Source organism: Ursus maritimus, unplaced genomic scaffold, assembly GCF_017311325.1.
Source record: "Ursus maritimus isolate PB19 unplaced genomic scaffold, ASM1731132v1 scaffold_22, whole genome shotgun sequence".
Taxonomy (NCBI): Eukaryota; Metazoa; Chordata; class Mammalia; order Carnivora; family Ursidae; genus Ursus; species Ursus maritimus.
The window spans coordinates 32576187-32603778 of record NW_024424675.1 but is presented as its reverse complement, the minus strand read 5'-3'; the positions used below and the strand labels follow the sequence as shown (position 1 = coordinate 32603778).

Genomic DNA, 27592 nt, shown 5'->3' with positions numbered 1-27592 from the left:
GGTCTCACAGAGAACGCCCGCTCCCCCCTGGCTGCCCTCTTCCACCCTACTCCCACCCGCCCCAACCCCCTCACCTTGGAAACTCAGAGAACCCTTCCCCGACCTGCAAGCCACAGCTGGTCCGCATTAAAGCCGCCTAACTATACATTTATGTTGTGCGATTCTGTGATGAGCGTGTCTCGCCCAGCAGAGTGCAAGCCCCACGAGGTCTGTGACGCCCACCGTTCCCCGCTTCCAGCTCGGGCGTGGCCAGCTGCGGGCGCCCAGGCGGTAGCTTGAATGTTGCTCGAGGGACCAGGCGGGAGGCAGAGCTGGCCAGGCGGCCGGAGCCTGAGCCCACAGGTGGCTCCAACCCTGCGTCCCGGGGCCGGCGATTTCGGGCGGCCCACAGCCTGAGGAACTCCGGCTTGTCCGCGCGGCGGTCCAGGAATTCCAGGAAATGCACATCCCGGGTCTGCGGGGCGGGGCGGGGCGGGGGCTCCGGCGAGGGGGCGGGGCCCGCGCGGGGCGGGGCGGGGGCGGGGCCGGGCCCCCTTAAGAGAATCGTGGCGCGCAGCCGTCCCGGCAGGTTCTCGGGGTGAGCACCGACCGGCGGAGGGAGTCGCGCAGGGGCGCACGCTTGGCACCATGACCCAGACGCCCGCCTTCGACAAGCCCAAAGTGAGCGCGGGAGGGACTCGGGGTCTGGGGAGGTCCCGCTCCGGGTCTGGCTGGAGGGCTTAGGGGCGTACACAGCCCGGGAGCGAACCGGGGCCCCTGCAGCCGCTTCCGTCCCTCAGCTCAGGCCCTCGCTGCCACAAGGCAGTCTAATGAGGGACAATGAAGCAGGGAGGGTCCTGAATCCCAAAGGCGCCCCGGGCTGGCTTCCGTGTTCTGCTTTCTGTTTCTGCCCCTGATTTGGCCTCTCGGAGTCTCAGTTTCACTACCTGTCAAATGGGCCTCGGGGCGCCACCAGCTCTGGATAGCTGTGTGAGCCTAGGCCGGGGGCTTGACCTCTCGAACCTCGGCTGTAAAATGGGGCCCGGTGTTTACGTCCATTGGCACCTATAGTGTTGTGGAAACAGCTTTATACTCTAGCACTATGATGGTTTTGGGAGCACCGAGAAGCTCAGATTTGTGGATGTGCCAGTCGGGAGGACCATGCTGTGGAGCAGAGGGAGGGGATCAGGGCGCCCCTCTCTCCCTGCTAGGGGCTGAGTGGGCCTTAGGCCTTGGGTTCATTCCGGGCCAAGCCACAGCCATTGGCCTCAAGGGATAACTCCGTGGTCCCTCCTCCCACCAGCTGTGGCCTCTTGGGAAAGGCTGGGTCAGGGAGGGTCTGGGCCCCACTTGGCAGGCTTTGAAGCACTGAGATTCAGTCCACGGAGGGGAGGGGTCTAGGGGTCTGTCCAGCAGATGCATCAGCTAGCAGGGTTTGAGACTGCTGGAGGGAGGGTCATGGGAAGGAGTGAGCTGTAATTAGACTCAGCTTACCTCTCTGAGAAATAGGTGTGAGTGATGATGGCAAATATCACAGAAGTGTTGGTGAGACTCCCATGTGTGTATGGGAGTGCTGGGGGTGGGATGGGGGCGTAGGCAGCACTGGAGGAGGTAAGGCCTGGCCCCCACTGCTGCTGCCCCCACCATAGGCTCAGCTACCCTCTGCCAGATGTTGTGAGCGGGGGAGCCCTCCTGCCGGACCCCACCCCATGCCTCCACAACTTGTCTGGATCCCATTACTGCTGCTTCTTTCCTTGTGATGTCTTTTTTTTTTTTTTTTTTTTTTTAATGCTTTTGGATTCCCTCTGCCCTTGGGCTGGGGAACCACCTTACCCTGATCTGCATCCTGGGGCAGTAGGCAAAGTCCCTCGGAGTTCAAGGCCACACTGCTGTAGAGCTTATTCTATGCAGCAAGCTACCCTTGCAACACTGTAACAGCTCCGTGAGGGAGGGACCGTGTTACTGGGCCTCACCCAGTCCTCTCTGCTTCGAGCTGGCAGGTTATTTCCCCTCTCTGGGCCTCAGTTTCCATACCTGGGAAATGGGTCCCACCTGCTTGAGGGGGTGTCCAGAGGTTAAAAGGGGATGCTTGAGAGGGAAGGTAGAGTGTTCTCCACTGTGTAGATGAGATGTGATTAAATTTTCTGTTGCAAGGAGGGAACGTGCCTGAGCTGGCAGGAGAAGCAAAAAGGAGCGTGTCTCAGTCACTGCAACCAGATCAGCTCCCTGCCTTCCTGTGGGTGGAACAGATCCTAATGAGAACTAGTATTAGTAGCTGGAGCTAATTAAGTTGTTATTGCTCTGTGCCGGGTACCGTTCTGAACAGGTTACTTTCATTAATTCATTTGATTCTAGCAATGACTCTGTGAGGTCATTGGTATTATCCCATTATACAGATGAATAGAGGCACAGAGAGATAATGAGGCCCAAGATCACACAGTGAAGAAGTAGCCAAGCTGGGGTTGAGCCCAGGCGGGTCTGGCTTCAAATATCCCGTAGCCAGCTTTCCTGGACTTGCCTTTGCAGAAGCCTTTGGGGCAGCAGGTGCTGGTGCCCCGGGTGTGGGCCTCTCCGGGGCAGGAGCCTCTGCTGGGCTGTCTGGCTTCTTACGCCTACCACCAGGGGAGGCCCAGGACGTGGCCAGCTTTAAGAAGGCAGAGCAAGGCTGTGCTTTCTAAACTTTAATGTGTACTCAAGTCACCCGAGTGCCTTGTGAACATTCAGAGACTGAGGTGGGAGGTTGGAGGTGGGACTTGAGATGTTGCCTTCTAACAGGCTCACGGGTGATGCTAACACTGCTGGACCGCAGGCCACACTTCTTGAGTAGCAAGGCCCTAGGTGGCTGCCTCCCTGGTCTGATTGTGTTATTCTAACAAACGCTTTCTGAGCACCTGTTGGGCATTGGAGGAGGTACGGAGGCGGTGGAGGGGTGGCCCTTATCAGTCTATTTCCCCACGAGGTAAGGCTGGAAATCCCGTGGCGCTCAGGAGTTCTTTGTCACGGAGGACAATGCTGATCACATGCCTGTTTTTGTAAGAACAGTGGGTACCAGGCACCTTCCGTGATTTACATCACTGTTTCCTGGACAACTGGACGGCGTAGATCTCGTCCTCCTTTCACACACCAGGAAACTGACAGGTGAAGTGACTTGTCCAAGGTCACACAGAATGAGCATCTCCAAGCAGTAGACCAGAAAGTGAGCTGGCGCAGGTTAGAAGAGCGGTTTCTCCACTGCCCTCCCTGATGCAGAGAACTGGGGCCAAATCTCCCACATAAATTTAAGTAGGCTCTCTGCCCAGGGTGGGGCTTAAACTCACAGCTGCGATCAAGGATCGCGTGCTCCACAGACTGAACCAGCCATGTGTCCCACCCACCTCATTTCTTCTTTCTCCTTTTTGTATGTTTACTCGGTACCAGGCACCGTTCAAACTGCTTTCCGTATATTCATTTAATGCTCGCAGGATCGCTTTAAGATCGGTCCTTTTCATTTCTGTAGAAGGAAGTGGCTCAGAGAGGGGAAGGAACTTTCCAAAGTCACACACAACCAGAAAGTAGAGCTAGACTTGAACCCAGTTCTACCTAAAACTGAAATAGATGCAGTCCACTGCCTTGCCAGTTTGCCGGTCCCACTTTGGGGGAGGGCGTGGACTCAGGGTCACCTTGGGCCTCAGATAGACTGAAGGTGGGTCCCTGCCTCGCTGTTTGGCAGCCGCAAGAGCTCCGGAGGACATTTCCCTGAAACTCTGTTTCTCTGTAAAATGTGTTGGTTAAAACCAAGGTCATGGGTTCTTGGGGACATTGTGCTGAGTGGCACTCGTGAAGCCCCTGGTTGGCAGGCAGCAGGCCCTTAAGTATGCTTTTCCTCCCCCTGGGGCTGTTGTGCCCCCGCCCCCACCCCTCTGGGAAGCCTTCCTCCCCCGCAGTCTTTCTTACCTCTTGACTTCCTGCCACAAAGCCGTGAAAGCCCACCGTTAGCATGGCTTTGGGCTTTCTGGGCTTTTTGGTTACCACAGAGCCACCTGTTTTTATTTTTTTGTTTGAAGATTTTATTTCAGAGCAAGGGAGGGAGCATGAGCTGGGGGGAGGGGCAGAGGGAGAAGCCAACTCCCCACTGAGCAGGGAGCCCGATGCAGGGCTCCATCCCAGGACCCTGAGATCATGATCTGAGCCATCCAGGTGCCCTGAGCCACCTGTGTTTAAAAAGCCCCTCAAGGAGCTTGCCTTACCCATTATAACTCACGTAGCACTTTGGGGGGAAGGGAATGAATGAGATTGGGTTTCAAGGAGGCCTTTTGTTTGACAGAGGAAGCAAGGACCAGAGAGGGGAGACGTGGTCACAGAGGGAGGGAGGCTGGCCACGCCCCTGATTCTGCATCCGACCTTGAGGTTGGCCTGGCCTAGATGGCAAGGGGGCCCTGTGAGCTGGGGGGAATGTGTCTCCCTATCCAGTTGTCCTGGGGGGGGGGTGCCCCCTTGGGGCAGGGAAGGGAGCACTGTGCCTGGCTTTGGACAGGGGAGAAGAGCACGGGGGCGGGGAAGGCACAGTGAGGTTTGAGCCTATATTTACTCAGAGTTTTGGGGGGCAGGCTTGCTCTTACCCCTTAGGGTTCTGAGGCCCCAGAGCAGCAAGGTGAGGGAAGAAACAGGCTCTAGGGCCTTTGTGACCATGGGGCAGAACAGTGACTCTTCCTGTCTGTGCGATGGGAATCCGATGGTCTCCAGCCTACATCAAACACCAGGTGCAGGCCTGGCTGTGGTGGGGGGAGGGGCAGGCCAATGCTGGCAGCTGTCCATCATCCTCCTTGTCCCGGTTCTCAGTCCTGTTTAGATTTGACCAGCATTGACTCAGCACTGCTACGCAGGGTGAAGGGAGTGGGTCGTGGCAGTTACAACCTCTGGCTTTGACTCCCCAACAGCTTCTGGCTGTGGTACTTACTAGTCTGGCCTGACGCTGGTTCCTTAATCTGAGTCTCCGTCTCCTGACCTAGGAAATGGGGAATGACCGCGCTGCGATTGCCCCTGGCTGAGGACATGCCTTCCCTTCTCTGAAACCTCTGGAGAAGCTTCCAGCAGCAGCTGAGCACGCCATCAGGCCCCAAGGCTCAGCAGCTTCATTACTGTACCTCTGATCCATAGGAGCTCACGTGGGGCAGAGCACGGAGGACTTCCTAGAGGAAGTGTGACTGAAACAGTATGTCAGCCCAGGGCTGCTCTGTCTCCTGGCTTTACCCCAAAAATCCGCTGAGAGGCCATGGTGGACACTGACCCCTAGCGCCACGCAGCTCATTGCCAAGAGCCGGGCTAGGAAGGGAGTGGCTGGCTGGCTGTTGGGGGCACCTGAGGCTCACCGGGGTTCTGGGAGGGCCGGTCAAACAATGCTGGCGACTCTGCCCTGTCTGGGTTCTCTTCCAGGCCCCAGCGCGTCGGCCAGTCCCTTCCTTGCCCTGGGGAGAGGACCCAGCCCTGCTGACCTAGGACAGGGAGAGGAGAAAAACCATCACTTGGTCATTGATGTGCACTGAGTGCTTTTTGCTGTGCTGGGCACGGTCCTAAACCCCGAAGACCCAGCATAATGACCCCATTTTGAGGGAACGAATAGGGACACGGTTGTGGTAAGTGGATTTAAAAAGTCAGCGGTTTGAAAACGAAACCGGATGGTGTGTTTGGGGGAGCCTGGGGAGACGAAGTTTGACTCGGGCGTGCCTCGGAGGCACGTAGCCTGCCAGTTACGAGCGGGAGTTCGATCTGGGAGTGTCTGGCCCCGGAGTCCGTGACCTGTGTCCTTGCTGGCCCTGCCACTGATACCTCGGCTGAGTGGATGGTACCTTCCTGGGCCTCGGCCGGCCGGCTGGCATCTCTTGAGAGCAAGACTGAACATGCTCGCCCGTGCCCCACGGTGCCCAGCAGCTCGTAGGGGCTTAGTAAATATGTAGTAACTGGGGATGCTTCCGACGGCTGTCTGGGATTTCCTGCAGCTCTGTCGATGCTTGCTGAGTCAGCCTCCTGGAGAGCAAGTGCAGGGGGGCAGGGGTGGGAGTGGGAACTCCAGAGAGGTCATGAGGCTGGGCACAGGGCAGGGGTGTGGCTCCTGGGCAGGACCCGGGCTTCGAGGTAGGGAGACTCGGGTTCTAACAGCTGCAGTCCTCAGCCTGGGCGGCACAGGGCAGGTGGCTGAGCTGCTCGGAGTTAGCTCAGCAAGCCCCTTCCCTGTCTGCAGCCCGGGCTACCGTGCACCTTGCCTGGGGGTCAAGATTAACTGAGACAAAGGACCTGGTAACAGTAGGCGGTGGCTGTTACCGCCGAATTGCTTACAGCGGCCTCTCTGAGGCCAGGCCTGCAGGGAAAGTAGAGTAAAAGCTCTTGACTCAGGCCCGGGTGCAAATGCCGACTCCATCACGGCCTGCCTTTGAGTCCCTAGATCCTTCTTTGGGCTTTCGCGTTCCTCCCCTGCGAAATGGTAGCAAAGCGCCTGCCTTGCTGGTTGTGAGGATGAGGCTGGCCCTGTACGTACCTGGTCCAGCACAGAGTAGATACTCCATAATCAGAGGACACTGCTGTTCCTTTTCCCTGAATGTGGACCGCAGAGCAGGGTCCCCACCCAGTCTCTGAGCTTATACCCCACTGTCACCTGGGGTATGCAGACAGACATCTTCATGAGTAGCGGCTGTTTTCCAGAAAGTTCCGTGGGAGGCCTGCCTGAGCTTGGGCTGCCTGAGGAGGTGGTTGCTGCCTCTGCTTCTCCCCTGCAACGTGTCTAGGCAGCTTCCGACAAAGCCCCAGGGGGGCAGGAGCTGTAGGGCATGGTGGGGCAGCAGGCTCTCCTTTTGCTGTCCCTAGGGCTGCTCCTGCCTCCTGCGTCCCGGGCCGGCTCTCTGAGCCCCCCTCCCCTGCTCTCCTGTGTTCGGAGCTGCGGGAGCCACTCCAGTGGGCGCTTATCTCTTGTCCTGACTATGGGGCGGCTCTGTCTTCTGTTCTGGCTTCTCTCTCCCCTACTTTGCATACGTCAGCCAGAAAGAGCTCTTAAACGGTGTCTCCTGATCCAAAACCCTCAGTGGATCCCCTTAACGGTGACCTATGACTGCTCCCTGCCTGGCACCCCCTGACTTTCTGTGGCCTCCTCTGTCCCCACGAACCTCATTCTCCATATCAAGCCCGTTCCCTCCCTGCTGCCTGACTCAGGTTCCACTGCCTGGGCCCTTCTCTCTCCTCCCTCCTTTCCCCTGGCCAGCCCCTCCTCCAGCTCCTCCTGATTTGTCCCTTCTCTGTCATTGTCTCCTGCAACCCCTCTTCTCCGGCAGCCTTGCAACCTGCCCCACTCACTCCCACTGCCTGGAGAAGCCGTTCTCTTCACCCCCCATCTGCCTCTAGTCCTTTCTCCAGCCCTTTCTTCCCCTTCAGGGGTGAAATTCTGGAAAGAAGAATCTATACTTTCTCCATTTTATTTCCTCTACTTAGTCCTTACCCCATTCCAGCATGGATTTGGCGCCCCTCAGGCCTCCGGAACATTTCCTGTAGGACAGTGGTTCTCAACCTTGGCTTCATGTGTTGAAAACCAGCAACAACCCCGTGCTCGGGCCCAGGCCGAAGGACTGTGACTTCTTGGACCAGGGTGGGCCCAGGCATAGGCAACTTTGCAAAGCTTCCCAGGTGCTCCTAACGGGCAGCCAGGGCTGAGCACCTCTCCTCTGGCCCCGGTGTCCTGGGGCCTTAGCCCCAGGGACATGTTCTCCTCTTGCTTGACCTCTGGCAGGACCTGACCGAATTCCTTTCATGTAACGAATTACCACACACACCAGGTAGCTTAGAACAACAGAAATCTCCCCATTCTGGAGGTCAGAAGTCCAACATCAAGGTGTCACTGGTAGGGTCCCACCCCTTTTCCGGCTTCAGGTGACTCCGGGCCATCCTTGGCTCGCGACCCCCAGCTCCCGTCTGCCTCAGTGATCACCTTGTTGCTGCCTCTTCTAGAAGTTACTCTCAAAACTCCGCGTCCCTCATAAGGAGATGAGAAATTGCATTTTTTGGATAATCCAGGATAAGCTCAAGACTTTAAACCACCTCTTTTTTTTTTTTTTTTTTTTTTTCTTTCCTGGCCACGGGAGGTAACACAGGTTCTGGGGATTTGGATGTAGACCGATTTGGGGTCTACCAACCCACTGACCTGGGGGGGCCGCCGCTCCTTGCAATCTGCTCGTCCCTTGCCTTCTGCACACGCCCCCCCCCCCCAACCCTAGTTTCCCTCCTGCCCCTCTGGCAGCTCCTCTCTGGCCTCCCCCTCTCCAGCAGAGCCACTGGATGCTGGTACTTCTGAGGCTTCCTCCTCCGCCCCTTCCTTGACCTACTCTCCCCGGCCGAGCTCGTTCAAGACCTCGGCCTCAGCTGTCCGTATTCCTCCTTGCTTTGCCAGCCTGGGTCTCTGAGCACGCTAGAACTTCCCATGCATTGGCTCTGTCCACTTACATTTGGAGGGCTCAAAGGCATCCCAGCTGAAGATGAAACTGACCGTGTCCCTCTCCCCGCACCCCTGCCCCGCCTTCCCCCTTAGCACTTGGCTTCTTCCTGGGCGGTGTCCTGAGCGTGGGGATCCCTACCCACAGCCACCCAGGCCTAACCTGAAGCATCCTCCTTGACCCCCTCTTTCTGTCCGCCTGCTTTTCCATATCTGTCTTGCCACCCTGGTCCAAAGCACCATCCTCCCTCAGAAACTGGACCATAGTAGCCTCCAACTGCTCTTGCTCTGAGTCCGCCTCGCCCTCTCGCTGGCTTCAAACCCTGTTGTGGCTTCTCTGTTCCCTCAGTTAAGAGGACTCCTTGTGGCCTGGGTGGCCCAGAAGCCTGTCCAGCCGCCCGGCCCCTCCCTTCTGAGCCGGGTTTCAGTTCCTCTCCTGCGCCACAGGCTTGCCTACCCCCACGGCCTCTGCACGTGCTGTTGCCTCTGCCTGGAACGCTCTTCCTGCCTTCCTCAGCCTGCCTTTGCCTAGTTGGTTCCTCTTCACCTTTTGGATCTTGGCGCAAGCTCTGTTTTCTCCAGGAAGCCATAGTTGGCCCTCGAGCTGGGTACGGTCTTTTGTTTGCTCTCTCTGTAGGATTGTGCCTCTCAAGGAGCTGTCTCGGCTTGTGACTGTACATTCGTCACCGGCCTGTATCTACCGCCTCTTCCCCGGCGGGACCATAAGTGTCACAGGAGCGGGGCTGTGCCTTGAGCTTTACTCTCCATCCCTCGCTGTCGGCAGGGCCTCGACAGTTTGCTGAATGCAGGACTCTTTACTGATGCTGTTTTAGTGTTTGCTACGTGCTAAGTGCTGGCCTAACACACTGCACTCACAAACATGGTCAAGCCTCCCAAAGCCCTAGGAGGAAGGCTTCTTATCCTCCCTCTTGGACCGATGAGGCTGCCAGGGCACTGAAAGTGAAGTCCCTTTCTCCAGGCCACCAGGGAGTGAGCGGAGGAACCAGGATTCCAGGTCTAACCGGAGAGTACCCTCCCTCTCTGGCCAGATCCTCAGGACGGCTGGCTGAGTGTGGGTTAAGGATAAAAAAAACCCCTGCAGACTCAGAGAGGGGAGGGCCCCTCTCCAAGGTCACGCAACCCCTTGGCAGTTCCCTGGGCTGGAAGCGTCAGTGTTCCCGATGCTGAACATTTTCTGAGAACACGATGAACATTTAGCTAAATGGGCATTGAACTTGTTTTGTCAGGGAGCCTAGGGGTGAGTGCCGCTGGGTCCTTTGCTGGCTGGGTGACTTCCGGAGAGGTCTTGTTGCTCCGACCTCCTGCTGGGAGGCGGGCTTGGTAGCTCTGCCCCTGCTGGTCTCGGTGGGTCTGCAGCTCCCTCTCTCACCAGGGCAGCTACTTTCTCGTCCAGGTCCCCAGATTCCAGGGAAGGCCCCAATCTGGCAGATGTCAGTGGAGTTTTCTAGATCTCCCCCTGGTCCAGGGAAAGTCACCGTCACCCCCCGCCGTCTCCCAGCATCTGTTGTACTGAACAGCTCCTGGGAGAAGCCCTGGCTGAGAGGCACAGGGCTGCTTCCTATGAACCACACATGTCCACGTACACTGTGTTGTTTTTTTATTTTTTAAATCCTTACAGTTGTTCTTGGACGGGGAAGCAGAAATACCCTGTTGTTTTGCAGTTGAGGAAATGGAGGGTCTGAGATCAAGTGTCTTGGCTGAGCTCACACAGCCAGCGAAGGGGCGGAGCTGGGAGTTGGGCTGAGTTGGGCTGACGGGCTGTCTCCAAGCCCTTGTCCTTCATCTCCTGGCTTTGCGAGCCCAGCGTTGTTTGTGGGACCGCGTGTGTGTAGGAGATGATCACCAAGATGGTTGAGCACCCAGTACCCTTTCTGGAGTACTGGAAAGATCTATTGCCTCCTGTTAATTCCTGATAACGGTGTTTAAGTAACACCTGCGTCTGAAAATGGAACCTGGGTGTTTGAAACCCACTGTGGGATATTCACGGGCCCAGGAAGTCTGTGGTCAATACTTTTTGTTAAAGTCGGATTTTGTTTAGTGAGCCGGGGAGGGCGGACCCTGCCAGCGTGGTGGCTGGGGGTCCGCAGCGCCTACAGCCCCGTGGCTGGCCTTGCGTTCGGAGCACTGGCTTTGGGTTTGGGCTAGAATGCTGGTTCTGCCGTTTACCAGCGGCCATTAAGAACCGAGGTACCGGGTTGGGTTCCTGCCTCTATGGCTTGCTGTGTGAGCTCGGGCAAGTTATTTAACTTCCCTGAAACTCAACTGTGGTTGAACCTCTGTGGTCTGAACCGTGAAAGAGCTAGAGAGGACTGTTAAGCCCACCCCGCAGATGAGGAGGAAGCAAGATGGTGTGTATCAAGAGCTTCGTGGAGTCTGTGGCCAGTGGCCGGTCAGTGGGACGTAGTTAGGGTGGTCCTGACATTCACGTGTTTGTTCTCTGCCCCACCCCTGGTTTCCTCTCTCTGCCCCCTTGCAGGTGGAACTGCATATCCACCTAGATGGGGCCATCAAGCCTGAAACCATCTTATACTACGGCAGGTAAGCCCACAGAGAGGAGCCCTTCCTCCCCCCCATTTGGGGAGCTGTGGGGGTCCACGGCTCAACCCAGAGGCCTCTGGAGAATTCCAGGGCTGTTGTTCCTTCCTATATCCCCATGGAAAGAAGCTGGCCCTCCGGCCAGAAGAAGGTGGTCTGTGGAGAAATGGCAGCCCCTCAGCTCTGAGCTGGAGACCCACATCCCAAGCCTTCTGTTTTCTGTGCTGCTTGTCCTCCTGCTGCCAGGTGAGCCGGGAGAAGCTTGTTTGCCTGTACGCGCGTGCACACACACACAGACACATGCACACACGTGCACACATGCGCGAGGAGGCAGTTTCCAGGGCTGAACGAGTCACTGTGTTTTGACTCCGCAGAGAGCCTGCTCCAGAGGCGATACGCCCGTCCGGGATGCCGGGACCATTAGCCGAGCATCTCCTAGTGCTGGGCGGCTGGGCTGAGCCCCCTCCTTGAGTCAGCAAGTGTAACCCCTCCGCAGGGGAGGAAGATACTGCCATTGCCTCTCACAGAGGAGAGCAGGGAGGGAGCTCAGAAAAAACGAAGGCAGTTGCCTGAGGCCACATGACAATAAAAAGTAGAGTCTAGAGTTGACCCAGGGCCATCTCCTCTCCAAGGCTTTCCCCGTGTCGCCAGGGCAATCGCCTGGGGAATGTGGACAGGTGGCCCCTCCTCAGGGGCCCATCTTCATCTTCCAAGTAAGAATAAGCCTCCTGCCTGGGCTCGCGTGCATGCGGCTGGGACGAAGGGTCACCGGTGCCCCCCAGTGAGGGATGCCTGTCCCTCCCTCCCCACCTCCAGCGCTCATGGTGGCCCCTCCCTTGGGTCTGACGCTAAACAGCAGGGACTTTAGAGGTCAGTGGGTCTGGATTCAAATATGGGCACACCGTTTCCTCACTGCGACCTTGGCCTCTAGTTTGAGGGGAAGAACAGAGCCTTCCTCCAGAGCTGACCCAGAAATGGGGTTCCCTTCTGCCACCCACCCCTCCTTCCACAGACGGTGCTCTTCGCGGGTTTGCTGGGCACTCCTTTCATTCGGAGCTGGAAGGAGTCCGCCTCTCTCACTGCCTGAGCGGTTCCGCCCCAGACCCCAACGCGAACACTCTGCTCCATGAGCCACAGTCCCCCGAGTTCTCCAGACACCCTGCTCCGGAGAACCAGTGAGGCTGGGGAGTCTGTCCCCAGTTCTCAGGAGTATCTCTCCCCACTCCCCGAGGCCGAGTGCTGGCAAGAACCCTTTTCTCTACTCTGTCCTACTTCCATAGACCTCCCTCTGCCCTGGGAAGTTGCTACTGATTGAATTCTTGACTCTCCCACGTCACTTGTTAGCACGTACCGTGCGCTACGAGGCGCTGTGTCGGGGCTGACATACTGAATCCGCACGACAGCTTGTGAGGTGGGACTCTTGGGGCCCCCTAGTATGGAGGAGGACCCTGAGCCATGGTGGGTGAGGGGACTTACCTGGGGAGCACGGGTGTGACCCTGAGTCCACACCCCTGACCATTACTCCTGCCAGCGAGAGGCTTGGACGAAGCCGTGCACGGAAACCACTTAGCTCGGGGCTAAGCACGGTGTCCACGAGGGCACTTAATGACCGAATTAATGATATGCTGTGGTGCTGGCTAAGTGGGGTGAAGCTGCTGGGCTTATCTCTGCCTGTCCTTTGCCCGTGCTGAGTGCCACCCCTTGCCCCAGAGTCCCGAATGAGGCTCTTAGGGCGGGTTATCAGGCACGGGGATGGGATGAGGTCTTGGGTACTCGTTAAGGGGTCAGAGAGCACTAACTAGTGGAGCTGGAAGGCGGGAGCCCGGGGCAGGCTGGAGAATGGAGGGAGGGGAACCGCCCCTGTGGGGAGGCTGCTCGGATCTTCTGTTTCCCCCATCACCTTGGCATCTCGGGAGCAGTCGAGGTACCTCGGTGGGCCCCAGGAGCGGGGTGTTATGGGTGCCAGCTGGAGTCTGAGCTCAAGGTCAGCAGGCAGGGGACCAGGGAGTTGGTCAGACTTGCTTATGGATGCCTGTAAACATACTGGAGGACTTCCTGGTGGTGGTGGGCTGAGAGAAGGAAGGAAGCCCCTCTCTCCCTCTGGCCAAATCCAGTGGCCCCTTTTCCACCTCTGTGATTCGGGCCTCTGCTGACTGTGTTCTTACCCACTTCTTCCCTCAGCTCCTATGATTCTGTCCTCTCTGGGGCTTCTCCTACCTCTCTCTCCATCTCCTTCATGAGCCTGTTAGAACGGGCTGTGGCAGAAGAGCTGACTCTGGCCCTTTTCCCCTCCCTTCACCAGCCTGAGCCACCAGGCATCCCTCACCTGGGCTATGGCAATGGCTTCCTGACGGGGCTCTGGGCGGCCACTCTGGCCTCCCCCGTCTCCTGTCTCCACCGTACTGTAGTCAGAACACCTGTCTTAAAACCTAGTCTGACCAGTCGCTCCCCGGCTCAAACCCTCCCACGCTCCCAGCTTGCTTAGCGTCAAAGCCAAAGTCCATTCCTGGCCCTTAACGACCTGCCAAGCCTGTGTTGCCTCTCTGACCTCTCCTGCCCCTTAGTCCACGCTGGGGGTTTCTCAAACCTGCCAGACCTGGTAAACACAGAGAGGGTAACTAACTCTCCCGAGGTCACACAGCCTCTCAGGAACACAGCTGCAATTCAGACACAGTCCAGCAGGCTTTGCAGTTTGCTGTTGGACCCTGGACACGTAAACCGCCTCATTTCTTCTCTGTACCGAGCAAAGAAAGTGCTGTGTTACTGACAAGGCTGTGGCGGTCCTCGGGTGGGATGGCTCCTCCCCTGGGTGATTTGGTACATGGCAGGGGATGGACTTCGAACTCCAAAGCCTGAGCTCTGCCTCCTTGCTGGGCTGTCTGCAGCCAGGCTCCTGGTAGGCGTGTCCCCCACCATGGCAGGACGAGGACTGGCCAAGGCGTGGCTGACTGGGGGTGTAGGGAGCATCCGACGGCCAAGCTCGGTCCCAGGGGGAGCCTCTGCTGCTGAGTGGCTGTGGGTGGCAGGAGGACCCCGGCTCTAGGAATAACTCCTTCTTGCCTCAACGTGGGTCCCAGACCAGAGCGTTACAGCTTGGTCTGAGTGGCTCGTGGAGGCCCAGCCCTGTGTGGGACCCCGAAGAGTGTCTCGTGCTGTTGGTTTCCTGCTGGGACTCCTGCAGTAGCTCTCAGATCTGGTACTCGCACGGCAGCCAGAAGGAGCTCTTCAGTCTCTTCATACCGCCCCCCTGCTTGAAATCCTTCAGTGGTTTCCTGGCGCTTTGGGGATGAGGCCACAAATTCTGTGAAGCGTCCACTGGGCTCTGCCTGCCCTCTGGCTCTCCACCTACCACCGACCCTGCTCTGAACTCCAGCCGACCTGTCCTCGCCTTCTCTCCTCTTCTAATTCTGCTTCAATGTCCCCTCCTCTGGCCTTCCCAGACCACTCTGTGTGCTCCAAGATCTGTTGGTGGCTAACGAGGAGAGAGGCTGGAGAGGGTAGGACGAATGGGACAGACCTTTAGGAGTAAAATCACTGGGACTTGACTGGCTGGGGGTGGGCAAGGCAGATGGAGCCCAGGGGAGGCCCCTGCCATGGGTTGGGCAGCTGGGGGCGGGTGGTGGAACTATATTTGGAAACATGGAGCATGGGACAGGGAGGGGAGAGGTGGCAAGAGGTGGGGCGTCAGACACCTGGGTCTGTCTTGGTCACTGACCTCTGTCCAGTGCCCGGCACGTTGTTGGCTCTCCAGGGGTGCTGTGTAGTGGTAGAGACCTCCGGATCTTGGGCTGAAAGCCATGAAAGCGGAGGAGTTCGTGGGGGCAGGGGTGTAAAAGGGAGGGAGTGCAAGAATGGTCAGGAGGAAGCGGTGGTCGAGGCACTGGAGGGAGACCGCCAGGAGCCTTGCACACAGTGGGTCCAGTAGGCCCAGGCACGCGTGGCCACTGCGTCTGACCATGTGAGCGCCAGAGCCTTCCTCTGCTTCCAGAAAGCCCTCCAAAGCCCAGCATGTCACTGGTACGGGCTCTGCAGGACATGGTCACGGGGATGGCCTCCTGAAGGGAAGGCTGGGGTGGGAGGCACGGAGCACTGCCCTCTGTGGTAGGACCACAGCGGGGGTGCCCTCTCCGCCATTGTGTCCTATAGGGAGGGGGGTGCTGACTGCGGGCCAGGGGACACGGCTAGGGACTGGGGCCACCAGCAAGGGAGGAGGGCCTGGGTCAGGGGCTCAGGGGACAGGTGTTTATGTCGGGAAACATCGTATTTTAGGGACCGAGGTCCTTGAAGACTTAACCACTGTTTGGTCAAACTTCCCTGTCCCTGGCAATCCCTCCTTTCCATCTCCTGTTCGTTCTTTGCGGATAACCCGCTGCTTGAATCTGATTTAACCACCTAATTTCTGTAATCATCTGCTCTTTTTTTTTGATCTCCTTTTGTTCTACTTGCTGGAGGAGTTTCTCTGCTGTATTTTCCATTCACCTTATTAGGTCCTGATGATTGGCCCGTATTCCTTTAGATCTGCAGGAGCCCTTTCTTACTCTCAGGGTCCCCTTTCCAAAAAGGATGTTCTGTTTCCGGGATGGAAGCTCTTCTCCCATCCTGGAGGTGCCCCACTGTGGGGGTTTTAAGTTTTCTTCTGTTCTCTGCATTGTTTCCCCGGAGTTCCTTTTGTCTCCTGTTCTGTCCCCTCATGGTGGAAGTGTTTCCTGGGTGTCTGGGGTTCTTTGCCTGCCCCTTTTATCTTCAGAGTGGGGAAACTGAGTCCCAGGGTGATCTGTGAGTCCTGGCAGAGGAGGTAGGCCCAGCCTCGCCCCTGCTGCCCCTGGCAGGGAGGAGGCTCTGGGCCAGCCCCACACGGGGGGCTGTGGGTGGAAAGGGGGACCGCTCTGAGTTGGATGGCTGCTGCACGCCTTCCGGCGAGCCTCCGCTGGACCCTCTCCCAGCTCGCCAGCCGGGCAGGCGTCTCTGATGCGCCGGCCAGATGCAGGGCGGAGGCCAGAAGTCCGGCGCCTGCCCCTGCCCCGGGCATTGTGGTGCTGCAGTCACAGCCCTGATAACCCCTGACCTGGCAGACGCCCAGCTGGCTCTACCCACTCCGGGGTAGCAGTGGGAAGCAGTGGGCTTGCCCCGGCAGCTTCCCTGTTCTCAGGCGTGTGCGTGCGTGTGTGCGTGTGTGTGTATGTATATATGTACGTACATGTACGTGTACATACGGACTTCAACCCCAGTTATCCCCCTTGAGATTCCCTGGCTGCTCATAGCCTTGGGGACAGGAGTTCCTGGAAGGATTCCAGTCTGGGTTCTATATGCCCCAGGCCTCCGTTTTCCCATCTGTTCGATGGGAGTAGTTGGACAAAGAGGTCCCCAGGTGTCCTGCTCCGGGCCCCGTGAGGAGTGCGTCGGGTCCCGTGCAGAAGTAGGCCACCGCCCGTGCTGTTGTCCACAGGAAGAGGGGCATTGCCCTCCCCGCCGACACCGCAGAGGAGCTGCAGGCCATCATCGGCATAGACAAGCCGCTCAGCCTCCCGGGCTTCCTGGCCAAGTTTGAGTACTACATGCCCACCATCGCGTGAGTCAGCTCCCCGGCCCAGGTCCCGGCAGCGCCCGCGCCGGGCCCCCGACCTGCTGCCTGCCCCTCCCCCGTGGGGTGGGAGAAGGTGCTCAGAAACCCCAGGTCTGCGGCTCCTCCTTGTGTATACTCGGGTGACTCTTTACACCTTTTGGGCCTTGATTTTCCCTCCTGGAAAGTGGGTATAATGTCTAGAAATTTCTTCAACTTCTACAGGAAAGTGAGAGTGTGAGGTCAAGAGCCCACATCCTAGTGCCTGAATCTTTCACGAAATAACTGTGACCGTGGGAAAATTTACCCTCTCTGGGCCTCCGTTCCCTCATCCAGCCAAGGGGCTTGTGATCCTATCTACCTCCAGGGGCTGGCGTTTGGAACGGACACAGCACTGGCCTCAGCAAGCTCCCTCTTACCATAAAGACAGTTGCTACCTCTATGGATAGCTGGGCACAGCTGTTTTTCTGTTCCCTTCCGTTCCTTCCATCTTTGCCCAGCAGAGTATCTTAGGTCTGGAAGAACGTGTGTGCAGCTCTCAGAACTATACTTTCTGTAGTTGCCGACGGTCCTGCTAGGTGGACACGCTCCTCGTCTGCAGAGGAGGAAACGAAGGCTCAGGGGAGTGTAGGATCTTGCCCAGGACCACACAGCTGGAAGGGGTGACGCCCAGATCCCACCCTGAGGCCACCTTGAGCTTCCTGGCACAAGGCAGGGCTCCCCAGGGCAGGTGAGAGACAGGCCTCTTCAGTCTGTGCTGCCAGAGCTCAGGAAGGGGAAGAGGCAAACGGGCGGGGGCAGTCAGGGAAAGCTGCCTGGAGGAGGAAGCACAGTGCAGGCTTTGGGACAGAGAAGGTGTGATGTTGTCCAGAGGGCTAGACCAGAGGAACGGTTTGGAGCATGTGCCAAGTATGGGTTGTTGGAGGACTGGTAAAGAAGGTCTGTGAGGCAGATGGAGGCCCTTGGCTGGATAAGTGGCAGGACAGGTAGGAGGAGTTCTGGGGAAGGACGATGTGTGCCAAGGCTGCTTGCTGGAAGCTTCTGGACTCAGCCTGGAAAACACTGACTGTCCCCATCCCTGGCCCTGGTAAGCAGAGGCACTGACACACACATGCCTCCCTGGAGGCACCTGTCCTATCTCCCCCGACACCCCCACACCAGAAGAGCTCCTGTACGGGCCAAGGCACCTCTTCCATGTCACCCCCGAGGCAGCCCTGTCCCTCTGGCCATAGGACAGAAGCTGCCCGGTTCCCTGAAGGCCCAAGATGACCTGGCTGTTTGGCATCATCTCCTTTGAGTTGCTTGGCCTTTGAGGCTATGCCCAGATGACTAACGTCCATGTTACGCCCTTGCCCCCTTCCACAGGTATCAGATGAGAGCCCTTGTCTTCTGCCCTGACTCTTCTGCTCACTTCTTTTCCACCACATGGGCCACCTGGGGCACCAAGCACACTCCCAACCTCAGGTCCTCCATGCATGCTGTTCCCTCTGCCTGGAATGCTGTTCCCCGTAGATGCCCCACGGCTAGCTTCCTCACCTCCTTCTCTGGTCTGCTCAAGTGTTACTTTTGTAGCGAGGCCTTCCCTGACTGTACTGCTGAAAATCGTAGTCCCCTCCCGTTTTCCGTGTGTCCATAGACCATTTCACCGCCTAACCTACTGTGGACTGTGTGTTTTCCTCCCTCCCGTACCGGTCTCTCCTGCTAAACTAGAGGCTCCGTGAGGACAGGGGTTTTGGCTACATTGTTCGCTGTATCCCCAGTGCTGGGCACGGTGTGGGATGAATGCATGCCACTGCTGTGGGGGAGATCGGGCATCCTCCTCCTGGGACACCAGCTCCCCTGTAGCGGGTCCGAGGTCCCGGATCCAGGCCCTGGCCCTGCTGGCCAGGGAAGGCAGCAGCTGCCCATCCTTAGCCTCAAAAGCATGGTACTTCCAGTGACCCTTCTCCTGGGTGTGGCCGGTGTCCCCAAGGCCCTTCACTCGCACATCCCGCATTCTGGTGACCATTCTGTGTTCACTCTTCATGGTGGAAACTTCCAGCTAGGCCCAGCTCACTGTCACTCGATCACCACTTAGCATGGCCCTGGCGGGTTAACGTGTGCCTTGCTTCTAGAGCCAACGCTTGACAACTAAAATACTTCAAGGATCTGTCTGTCCTACTCTGAGCCCTGGCTTAGGTGAGCTTTATGAAGTTTAACAGTTTTGTCCTCACAGTAACATTTGCTGTCGGTGTCAGGGTGACTAACCAGAGTCCTGCAACAGTTAAGGGTGGGAACCAGGATTCAGGAGTCCTGGGTTTCTCCCCCCACCCCAGGGTACCCTCTGGGTTTGTCCATCTCTGTCCTTTCTGCTCTCTTTTTCGTTTTATTGGGGTATCATTGATAAGTAGAAATGATGTGTTTAAGGTGTTTTGATACACGTCCACGTGGTGAAATCACAGGCAAGCTAGGTTACCTGTCCCTCACTGCGGAGAGCTGCCTTTTGCTTTTGCTGTGTGTGTGTGTGTGTGTGTGTGTGTGAGTGTGTGTGTGTGTGTGTGTGTGTGTGTGACATTTTCTTTATCCGTTCATCTGTCAACGGACCTTAGGCCGTAACCACATCCTGGCCGCTGTAAATAACGCTGCAGTGAGCATCCAGGTGCGGATATCCGAGACACTGACTTCGTTTCCTTTGGATAAAGATCCAGAAGTGGGATTGCTGGATCATATGGTAACTTTTTAAGACCTTTCTTGAGGAACCGTCACAGACCTGCATTCCCGCCAGCAGCGCACGAGGGGCCCCGTTCTCCGCTCCCCGCCCCAACACCTGCTGATTGTAGCCACCCTAACAGGTATGGGTGATCTGTCCTCGTGTTTCTGATCTGCATTAGCCTGACGACTGGTGACGCTAATTGTCGGGGAAATGCACCTTTCCATGAAACTGTTGGCCATTTGTATGCCTTCTGAGAAACGTTTATTCGGGTCCTTTGCCCATTTTGTAATCCAGTTATTTGGTATTTTTGCTATCGAGGGGTAGAAGTTCCTCGTACGCTTCGATCTTCGCCCCTCCCCAGATAGGATTTGCAGATATTTTCTCCCACTGTAGGTTGCCTTTTCACTCTGTTGAAGGTTCCCCTTGCTGTATATGCTTTTGTGTCTAATGCAATCCCATTTATCTTTGTGTTTGCTGCCTGTGTTCTCTTCTATCCCCTGCTGACCTATGCCCACCACCCAACACACACTTGAGTGGCCTCTCCATCCCGGGCTGAGGGGTCCTAGCCATGACGAGACTGATGGCAGGACCCTTGTCTCATGGAGATGGCATTCTAGTAGGAGAGATGAAAATTGATAAGCCATGTGATAGTAACGCCAAGCGGGGGTAAGCGCCGTGCTGGTAAAGCGCAGGGGATCGGGTAGAGAATGGCAGAGGAGCCCTTTTCAGGCAGGCGGTCAGGGAAGGGCTCTCTGGGGAGGCCAGGCTGGAGCCGGATCTAAATGGAGAGGAGGGGCCGTCCAGGGGAAGAGCCATGCCAGCTGGGGGAGCTGTGAACACAGGAATAAGCTTGACTGTTTCTTGGACAGAAAGAAGGCTCTAGTGGCCTCATGGAATGAGTGAGAAGGAAGGTCTGGGGAGAGTGACAGGGGCCAGAGTCGACCGGCCTCGTGGCCTGGGCCGTGGAATTGAGATTTCCTTCTACATGGTAGGAAGCCACGAGGCTTCAGAGTGGAGGAGCACTGTGGTTTGAGTCCCATTTTTAAAAGATTGCCCTAGCTGCTGTGTGGAGAACAGAGTTGCAGGAGCGAGCATGGAGACACGGAGGTCTGTAGGAGGCGGTCAGAACGTGGGTGGACGGGCAAGAATTGGCACATAGTTTGGAGGTAGAGCTCACAGGACCCGCCATGCTTCTAGGATCTTCTCCAGCAGATACCCCAGAATTTGGGGCTGGGGGCCAGAAGTGGGTTTGATCTGCCCCAGGTGGGGAACAGCCTTGTTGCTCCTGGAGCTCCCGGGAGATTTGGGGAAAGTCGTTCCCAACCCCTCTCTTCCCTTCCCAGGGGCTGCCGGGAGGCCGTCAAGAGGATTGCCTATGAGTTCGTCGAGACGAAGGCCAAGGAGGGCGTGGTGTACGTGGAGGTGCGCTACAGCCCGCACCTGCTGGCCAACTCCAAAGTGGACCCGATCCCCTGGAACCAGGCCGAGTGAGTGACGCCTGCAGGGGCTGTTCCGAGGCTATGGTGGGGTGGCCCAAACGGCTATCCGAGGGGCAGACTGTGGGAGCCCCTGCTCCCTGGTCCTGTCCGTGACCTCAGAAAGATGGGTTTAAGTGTCACAAGAGACATGGTTCCCAGCCCGTACCTGGGCTTATTTTTTAATTTTTTTTCTTACCTTTGGCAAAAGTGTGTGACCATGTCTTGCCCCTGCCCCCCGCCGCCCGCCCCCGGACACAGGCCCACAGTCTAGGAACATTAACCCTCTTGTCCAGGGATTTCTAGATGTCCCGTTCTAACCCTGTAACTGAAGTGAGTGTGGCCCATTCCTGCCCCTCTGCTTAAACCCCCGAGATCTCTAAGTGGTATCCCCCAACTCCCTTGCCCCCCTCCGGCTAGGACGCGGAGCTGTGGATGCGTGGGAATCCGACCAGGCAGGCTTCGCAGCGCCCTCCATCCGCGGGGCCGGGCTGCGTCTGAACTGCCCGCCCCAGCGCACCTTCCAGTCCGGAAGTGCCCCAGCTAGCTAGAAGGGGGGTGTGCCGGGGCTCGGGGCCATGTCTTTCCCCAGAGGCAGTGGGCTAGTAGGGGCTGGAGCTGCTTCTTGAAGATTCTTCTTTCTCTTCCCCCAACCACTCCCCCATGTCCCAGTCCCAGTCCCAGGGCTGTCCTTTAGGCCTTCCTTTATCTCTGGCCCATCCCTACCCCTCTCCCCACACAGAGGGGACCTCACCCCGGATGAGGTGGTGGCACTGGTGAGCCAGGGCCTGCAGGAGGGAGAGCGAGACTTCGGGGTGAAGGTGCGGTCCATCCTGTGCTGTATGCGTCACCAGCCCAGTGAGTACGCCCTCAGCCCTGCCCCGGGCTGCCCCTCTGACACCGGCCCCCACCTCCCCGCCTGTCAAGGGAGCCACATCTGGTCTCCCCATGCCCCCAACCCCGCCACATCTGGTCCCCCGTCAGCAGGACCGCCCCTGGAGTCTACCCCGGGCAGGCTCAGAACTCCTGGCAGCAGGGAGACCCTTCTCCCCAGGCAGACCAGGCCTGACCACCGTGTGTGCTGCACGCAGGAAGCGTAAAAACCAAAGGAACCTGAACAACAGAATAAAACCAAGTTCTGATGAGCCCACGGTTTCCCCCCTTGAGACCCCGTAGGCCAGGCCTCTTCCTGTGTGGGCCACAGGCCTTATGAATAGGTATGATCTCTGGGGCCTCCGAGGCTCTCTCGTGACTGGTCAGACATCCAGAGCTCGAGCTGCCACAGTGGGCAGAGCCCCACTGTATGACTTTGGACAAGTCCCTTCACCTCTTCAGACTGCACGCCCACATCGTCACAGGTGGTGACTTCGCTCAGTCTCTGCTCTAGGGGGCAGTGCGAACCAGGGGGTTCACGCCCACCCAGGGGGGCCTGCCTGTGGACAGTGACTTGCGGGGGTTTCCTCCGATCCTGGTGGCAGCCTGCGAGGCCGGGCTGCCATCTTTGAGCCTCCTGCTGGAAGGGGGAGCTGAGGCTGAGAGAGGTGCGGCCTCTTTCTCCTCAGTCAGGAAGGCGCAGAGCCTGCGTGGGAACACGTGGCCTTCTGGTTCCAAAGCCTGCGACTGTTCATTTTTAAACACGGCATGACGACTTGGTTAGTTACGAGGACAGGGCACGTTAGCAACACGTTCAGTCACACCAGCGTGAGTGCTATTCTGGGCTTCGGTGTGAAGCCGCGGGGGCCTCCGTCTCCTCGTCTGCTGAGTGGGGTTGTGCCCCCCCCTTGAGGGCTGTCGTGGGGATCAAGGGAGAACACAGCCCTTTGTGGTTGACCCAGCCAAGCCCTGCCCTCGGTGCTTTCCACGCAGGGCCTTGCCACGGGCCTGTGCGCCGGCGGGTGGCATCCTCTGAGAGGAAACTGAGGCCCTGGGTGGAGCAGTTTGCTGAAGGCCATGCGCTTAGGCCGTGGCAGTTGGGAGGTGAAGACAAGCCCTGGGCCCCCTGCCTTGCGCTGGGCTCAGGTTGGGGACAGTGAGCCGGGGAGGGGGGCTCTCTCCTCGGCGCTGCCAACAGAGGCTGGGGGGGGGGCATCTCGCCCGCAGACTGGTCCCCGGAGGTGGTGGAGCTGTGTAAGAAGTACCGGCATCAGACCGTGGTGGCCATGGACCTGGCCGGAGACGAGACCATCGAGGGGAGCAGCCTCTTCCCGGGGCACGTGAAGGCCTACGAGGTAGGTCCCGCGGGAAGGAGGTAGGGAGGGGGGCACTGGGTGAGCCGCGGGAGCTCGTCTCCACCCAGGAGGGGGCGCTCACACGGACGGGGGGGGGCGTGGGGCTGCCTCCATTCTCAAGTCCGCCTTAGTTGGGTCTGGGGGTGCTAGAAACTGGGAACCTGGTATAAACAGAAGGTCCCACTTGGTGTGGGGACTCCTGTGTGTGAGCCTGTTTCTGCCTGTGATTTGCTGTGTGACCTCGGGTGTGACTGTCCCTTCTCGGGGCTTCTGTTTCATCTGTGGGATGACATGTCGGAGCCAACATCTCAAAGCCTCCGTGGCTGGAGCACGGGCGTTAGAGCGGGGGCCCTGGAGTCTCACCACCCCGGTTCAGAGCTTGGCTCCCCTCTTCCTAGCTGTTTGATCATCGTCCCGTTCCTTTCCTGGGCCTGTTTCTCCTCTCGTAAAACAGGTGTTAGAATACTCGTGGACATTAGGTAACGTACACAAGCCCTTTCACACGGTGGCTGACACCATAGAACAGTCTCGTAAATGGTAGCCACCACTTCAGTTAGGACTACCCCAACAAGGCCCCGACTTCCCCATCTTGAAGCAGGCCAGCGGACTGAGGAAGGGCATGGCTCAAGCCTGCCTACTTGGACCCAAAGTGTGGTGAAGGCCAGGCCTGCCGGGGCCCTCCCCCAGGCCGCCCGTGACCGACTCTCACCCTTCCAGGAGGCTGTGAGGAGCGGCATTCACCGCACTGTCCACGCAGGGGAGGTGGGCTCCCCGGAGGTGGTGAGAGAGGTGAGGAGCCTGGGCTGGCATGGGGCCCTTCTCGCCGCTTCCTCCCCACCTTGGACTAGGCTCCACTCCGCTTCTCTGCAGGCTGTGGACACGCTCAAGACGGAGAGGCTGGGACATGGCTACCACACGCTGGAGGACGAGGCCCTTTACGCCAGGCTGCGGCAGGAAAACATGCACTTCGAGGTGAGTGGCCAGGGGTGGGAGGGCAGAGGCGGAAAGCCGGGAGGGCCCCAGGAGCAGGGCCAGCGTGGCAGGAGTGGGCAGTGGGCATTAGAAGCGCCGGGTGGTGGAGGGGCCAGGAACGGGGTTCACGCGATTCGGCAGCTGGGAGGCCAGTGTGGCTACGGTGAGAACGGTGTCGTGGTGACGGCTCCGGCCCGGGGCATACAGGGCGGGGGCAGCATGGCCTGGGGGGCGCACGTGCCAGCCACCCACCTGCTCTTTCAGGTCTGCCCCTGGTCCAGCTACCTCACAGGCGCCTGGAAGTTGGGCACGGAGCACGCGGTGGTTCGGTGAGGCCTGGTCCCTGGGGCCTGTTCAGTTTTGTACCAGGAAAGCCAAGGGTGCAGGGCCTCTTGCTAGGACATCTCTTTGAGTCCTTGGGAAGCAGGTGCTGCTGTCCTCCTCTTCCAAATAAGGAGGCCAAAGCTCGGTGTCTTGTGACATGACTGAGGGAGCCCAGGTCCCATATAGCAGAACTGGGGGCCCTCTCACTTGAGCAGTCGTCGCAGAGTGCCCTGCTGCCCTGTGGAGGGAGAGGACTTCCACACGCTAGATCCTGCCTCCTGGACATCTGGGAGATGAGTCTCTCCAGTTCACGTGGTCCTTTCTGGTACCTGGGGTGCTCCACCCTGCTCCTAACCCACCATCTAACTAGAGGCCTTGGCCCTTCTTCCAGCTGTCCTGTGACTGGAACCTGGGAGTGGATCAGGCCTCAGGAGGGCAAAGCCACCCTTTCCTGACACAGGATAAGGCGGCAAGAACTTGGGGCGACCACGGCCAGGCCAAGCTTAACGGCAGGAGCTTAGGCTCTGCTGTGCTCCTTACAAGGGGGTCCCGAGGTCCGCTTCAGGAGGGTGGCGTGTGCGGTGCCAGCAGAGCGTCTGAGTGGAGGCTCTCGGAGGCACGTGGGTACGCAGCCTGTGGGCTGGACAAAGATGCACGAATCAGCTACACAGGTTCGGTGGTTGGAGACGTGACAGCCTCAGGAGCTGGTGGAGCAGGAGGGCCCAGGAGAGAACCTAGGAAGGGACACTGAAGGGGCAGCGGGGACTGGTCCGAGAAATCAAGAGAAAGGGTTTTAAGAACAGTCCACTGTAAAATTCTCCATAAGCTGAGTGAGTAGAGAGACCAGAGAGGCCTTGTGGGTGTGAGGAGGCGGTGACCTGGGACGGCGCCAGGAACCCTTTGCAAGGGGTGGCGGTGGAAGAGTCGGTCCTGGTGGGACTGAGGGTGAAAGGGGTACAGCCGACTCTCCCAAAATGCTGGCTGCGAAGGCAAAGGCTAGAGAGGGGGTGCTGCTTGCTGGCCCCCCCGGGCCCCCACTCTACCTGTTCCTCTTCTGCCTTTGCCCGGCTCTGGCCTGCTCGGATGGGCTCGAGTCTGGAGATGCTAGTTACGTGCGCCATTCAGGTCACCTGAGTTCTCTGACTTTCCTTCCCCTCTACCGCGAGCAGTTCTTCCAGGTCGAAGGGGGCTGCAGGCTCAAGGCTGCAGGGCCTGTTCGTGTAACAGCACAGGACACTCTTCCCTCTCACCCCTGTATCCAGGTTCAAACACGACCAGGCTAACTACTCACTCAACACGGATGACCCACTCATCTTCAAGTCCACTCTGGAAACAGATTACCAGATGACCAAAGAGGGAATGGACTTCACCGAAGAGGAGTTCAAGAGACTGGTGAGCGGGCATGAGCCCTGGTGGCCTGGACTCCTGGCCCTGGGAGTGAGCGAGGCCTGCAGGTCTTGGCCAGGGCCCGGAACCTCTAGACATGAGGCGTTTGCCTCACCAGGCCAAGCCACGCCAGGCCTAGAGTTAGGTGCCTTCTACGGACAAGATCTCTCTCGGGCTGGCACACTGATCTAGGACCAGGTTTTTCAGCCTTTGCTTGGGTCGAGTGCCCGCAAAGAATCTTAAAAGCTGTCAACTCTCTTCCCAGAAAGGTGTGCTCAACTATAAAATTCTGCACACACTTTTCAGGCCATTCATAGATCCCAGGCTGAGCCCTTGATGTTAGGGTTGTGATACCCCAAATCTGTCCCTGCAGGAATAGCTCTCTGGCCCCACATATCCCACCCGGTCTCCAGTCTCTCCAACTTCCTTCTCCCGTCACCGTGTCCTGTAGTGGCACTTCAGAACACTGAACCTCATGGTCTCTGGCACTCGCTGCCATGTGACATGGGACATGTCCTTCCCCACTGTGAGCTTACTCATTGCACATGCTCATGCAAGAGGATGGCTCATCACTAGATTGCCAAGCGCTTCCTTCCATGCTCTCTGGTTTCATATTATCTGCCATTCCGGCCCTTCTAGAACATCAATGCAGCAAAGTCCAGTTTCCTCCCAGAAGAGGAGAAGGAGGAGCTTCTTGATCTGCTCTATGACGCCTACGAGATGCCACCTCCGGCTGCTGCAGGTGTGTTCCCGGCTGAGCTTCTGGGCTGCGGCCTGGCTTTCTGTGGGATTTCCTACAAGAAGCCCGCCCTCCCTCTCTCAGGCAGCGCTCTGGGTATGCGAGGTCTCCCTGGCTCCATGGCTGTAGCTGCTGGCGCTTCTCACTAGATCGGCTTACCTTCTGTATAATGTCATCTTCAGGCTGGTCTCGAGGGAGACTTTCTGAAACCCAGTCCCAAAGGTCTTGGCAACATGAGTCATCCCCATGGCTACCTAAAGCCAAGGGCAGGGGAGCTGGGGCCAGGTCCTAGCTCTGTTCCACTCCTTCCTTCCAGTGTGACCTTGGCGAAGCATTCCCTTGCTCTAAACCTCAGTCTCCCCCTCTGCAGAATGGGGTTCCTCTCACTCTGATGGTCTGGGATTTTTTACATCCCAGGTACTAGCAGGTGCTAACCTTTCTGTCTCTCTGACCTGGCAAGCAGGGCTGCATCCCTGAAGACGTCACGGCCACCTCTCCAAGCCCTCACCCTGTGGATGGAGCCTCCCCAGCGCTGTGGGGTTGAACGACCCTTACCTTTACTCCTTCGAGGAAGACTGGCCTAGCTGGCGCTGCTCTTGAAGCCCACGTGCCCGTTGCCACACACACGAATACCTTGGCACGCCGCGTCTCTCCTCGGACTACGGGCCAGAGTCCGGTGAATCGGAACCCTTCCTCCTCTGGTGACTCGTGCTGAAATCTGGTGCTCAATAAATCTGGTGCTCATACCAATGGCTGGTATGATGCAGCGCCGTCGTCTTGGGCAGAGAGAGGATGGAAGGAGCCTCCGGGCTCCCAGACTCGGGCAGCCTGCTCAGCGGTGGGGTCCTGAGATCCTGGTGGGGGCTGGGAGGGGGAAGCTAGAGCTTCTAATGCCGGGGGCAAGGACGGGACCACAGTCTGCCCTCCCTCCAGAAGAAACAAGGCTTCTCTTGAGTGAATCTGCTTAAATGCTCCCTCTCAGCCCCCTCCCACTGTAGGCTTTAGGGCTGGGCCTGCCCATCTGGGTGAGCTGTGGACTGGGGTGAGCGAGAGGGACAGATGGAAGAAGAGTCATCCGGTACCAGGCCAAGGAGGGTGCCAGCCTCTGTGAAAACCGGCCTCAGGTACTTCTTGCACAGAAGCCCGGGGCAGTGATGGATCCCAGCTAACTGTGGACTTGGGGAACCCAGGCCCACCCCTGCTTTTGCTGTTTAAAGGAGAAATAATCGTAA

At 58.1% G+C, this 27592-nt stretch overlaps 1 protein-coding gene across 4 annotated transcripts; it reads left to right on the top strand.

Annotated features, from left to right (window-relative positions):
- The first annotated feature begins 510 nt into the window (after window positions 1-510).
- Window positions 511-27106, top strand: ADA (adenosine deaminase). 4 transcript variants are annotated; one of them, XM_040638369.1, is made up of 12 exons: window positions 511-660; window positions 10926-10987; window positions 16431-16553; window positions 20580-20723; window positions 21454-21569; window positions 22812-22939; window positions 23657-23728; window positions 23810-23911; window positions 24176-24240; window positions 25498-25627; window positions 26261-26363; window positions 26824-27106. In XM_040638369.1, exons 1-12 carry the CDS (start codon window positions 628-630, stop codon window positions 26835-26837), a joined length of 1092 nt encoding a protein of 363 aa, XP_040494303.1. In that variant the 5' UTR covers window positions 511-627; the 3' UTR covers window positions 26838-27106. The 4 variants fall into 4 exon arrangements, with proteins under 4 accessions (XP_040494303.1, XP_040494304.1, XP_040494305.1 ...); XM_040638371.1 differs by lacking the exon at window positions 511-660 and adding an exon at window positions 11111-11230; XM_040638373.1 differs by lacking the exon at window positions 511-660 and adding an exon at window positions 11114-11230 and having other exon boundaries at window positions 10942-10987.
- The last annotated feature ends 486 nt before the right edge of the window (window positions 27107-27592 follow it).

Coding starts and splice junctions, on each gene's coding strand:
- ADA (XM_040638369.1), top strand. CDS start 628: ATGACCCAGACGCCCGCCTTCGACAAGCCCAAA. Junction 23,729..23,809: donor CCCCGGAGGTGGTGAGAGAG/GTGAGGAGCCTG, acceptor GCTTCTCTGCAG/GCTGTGGACACGCTCAAGAC. Junction 23,912..24,175: donor AGGAAAACATGCACTTCGAG/GTGAGTGGCCAG, acceptor CTGCTCTTTCAG/GTCTGCCCCTGGTCCAGCTA.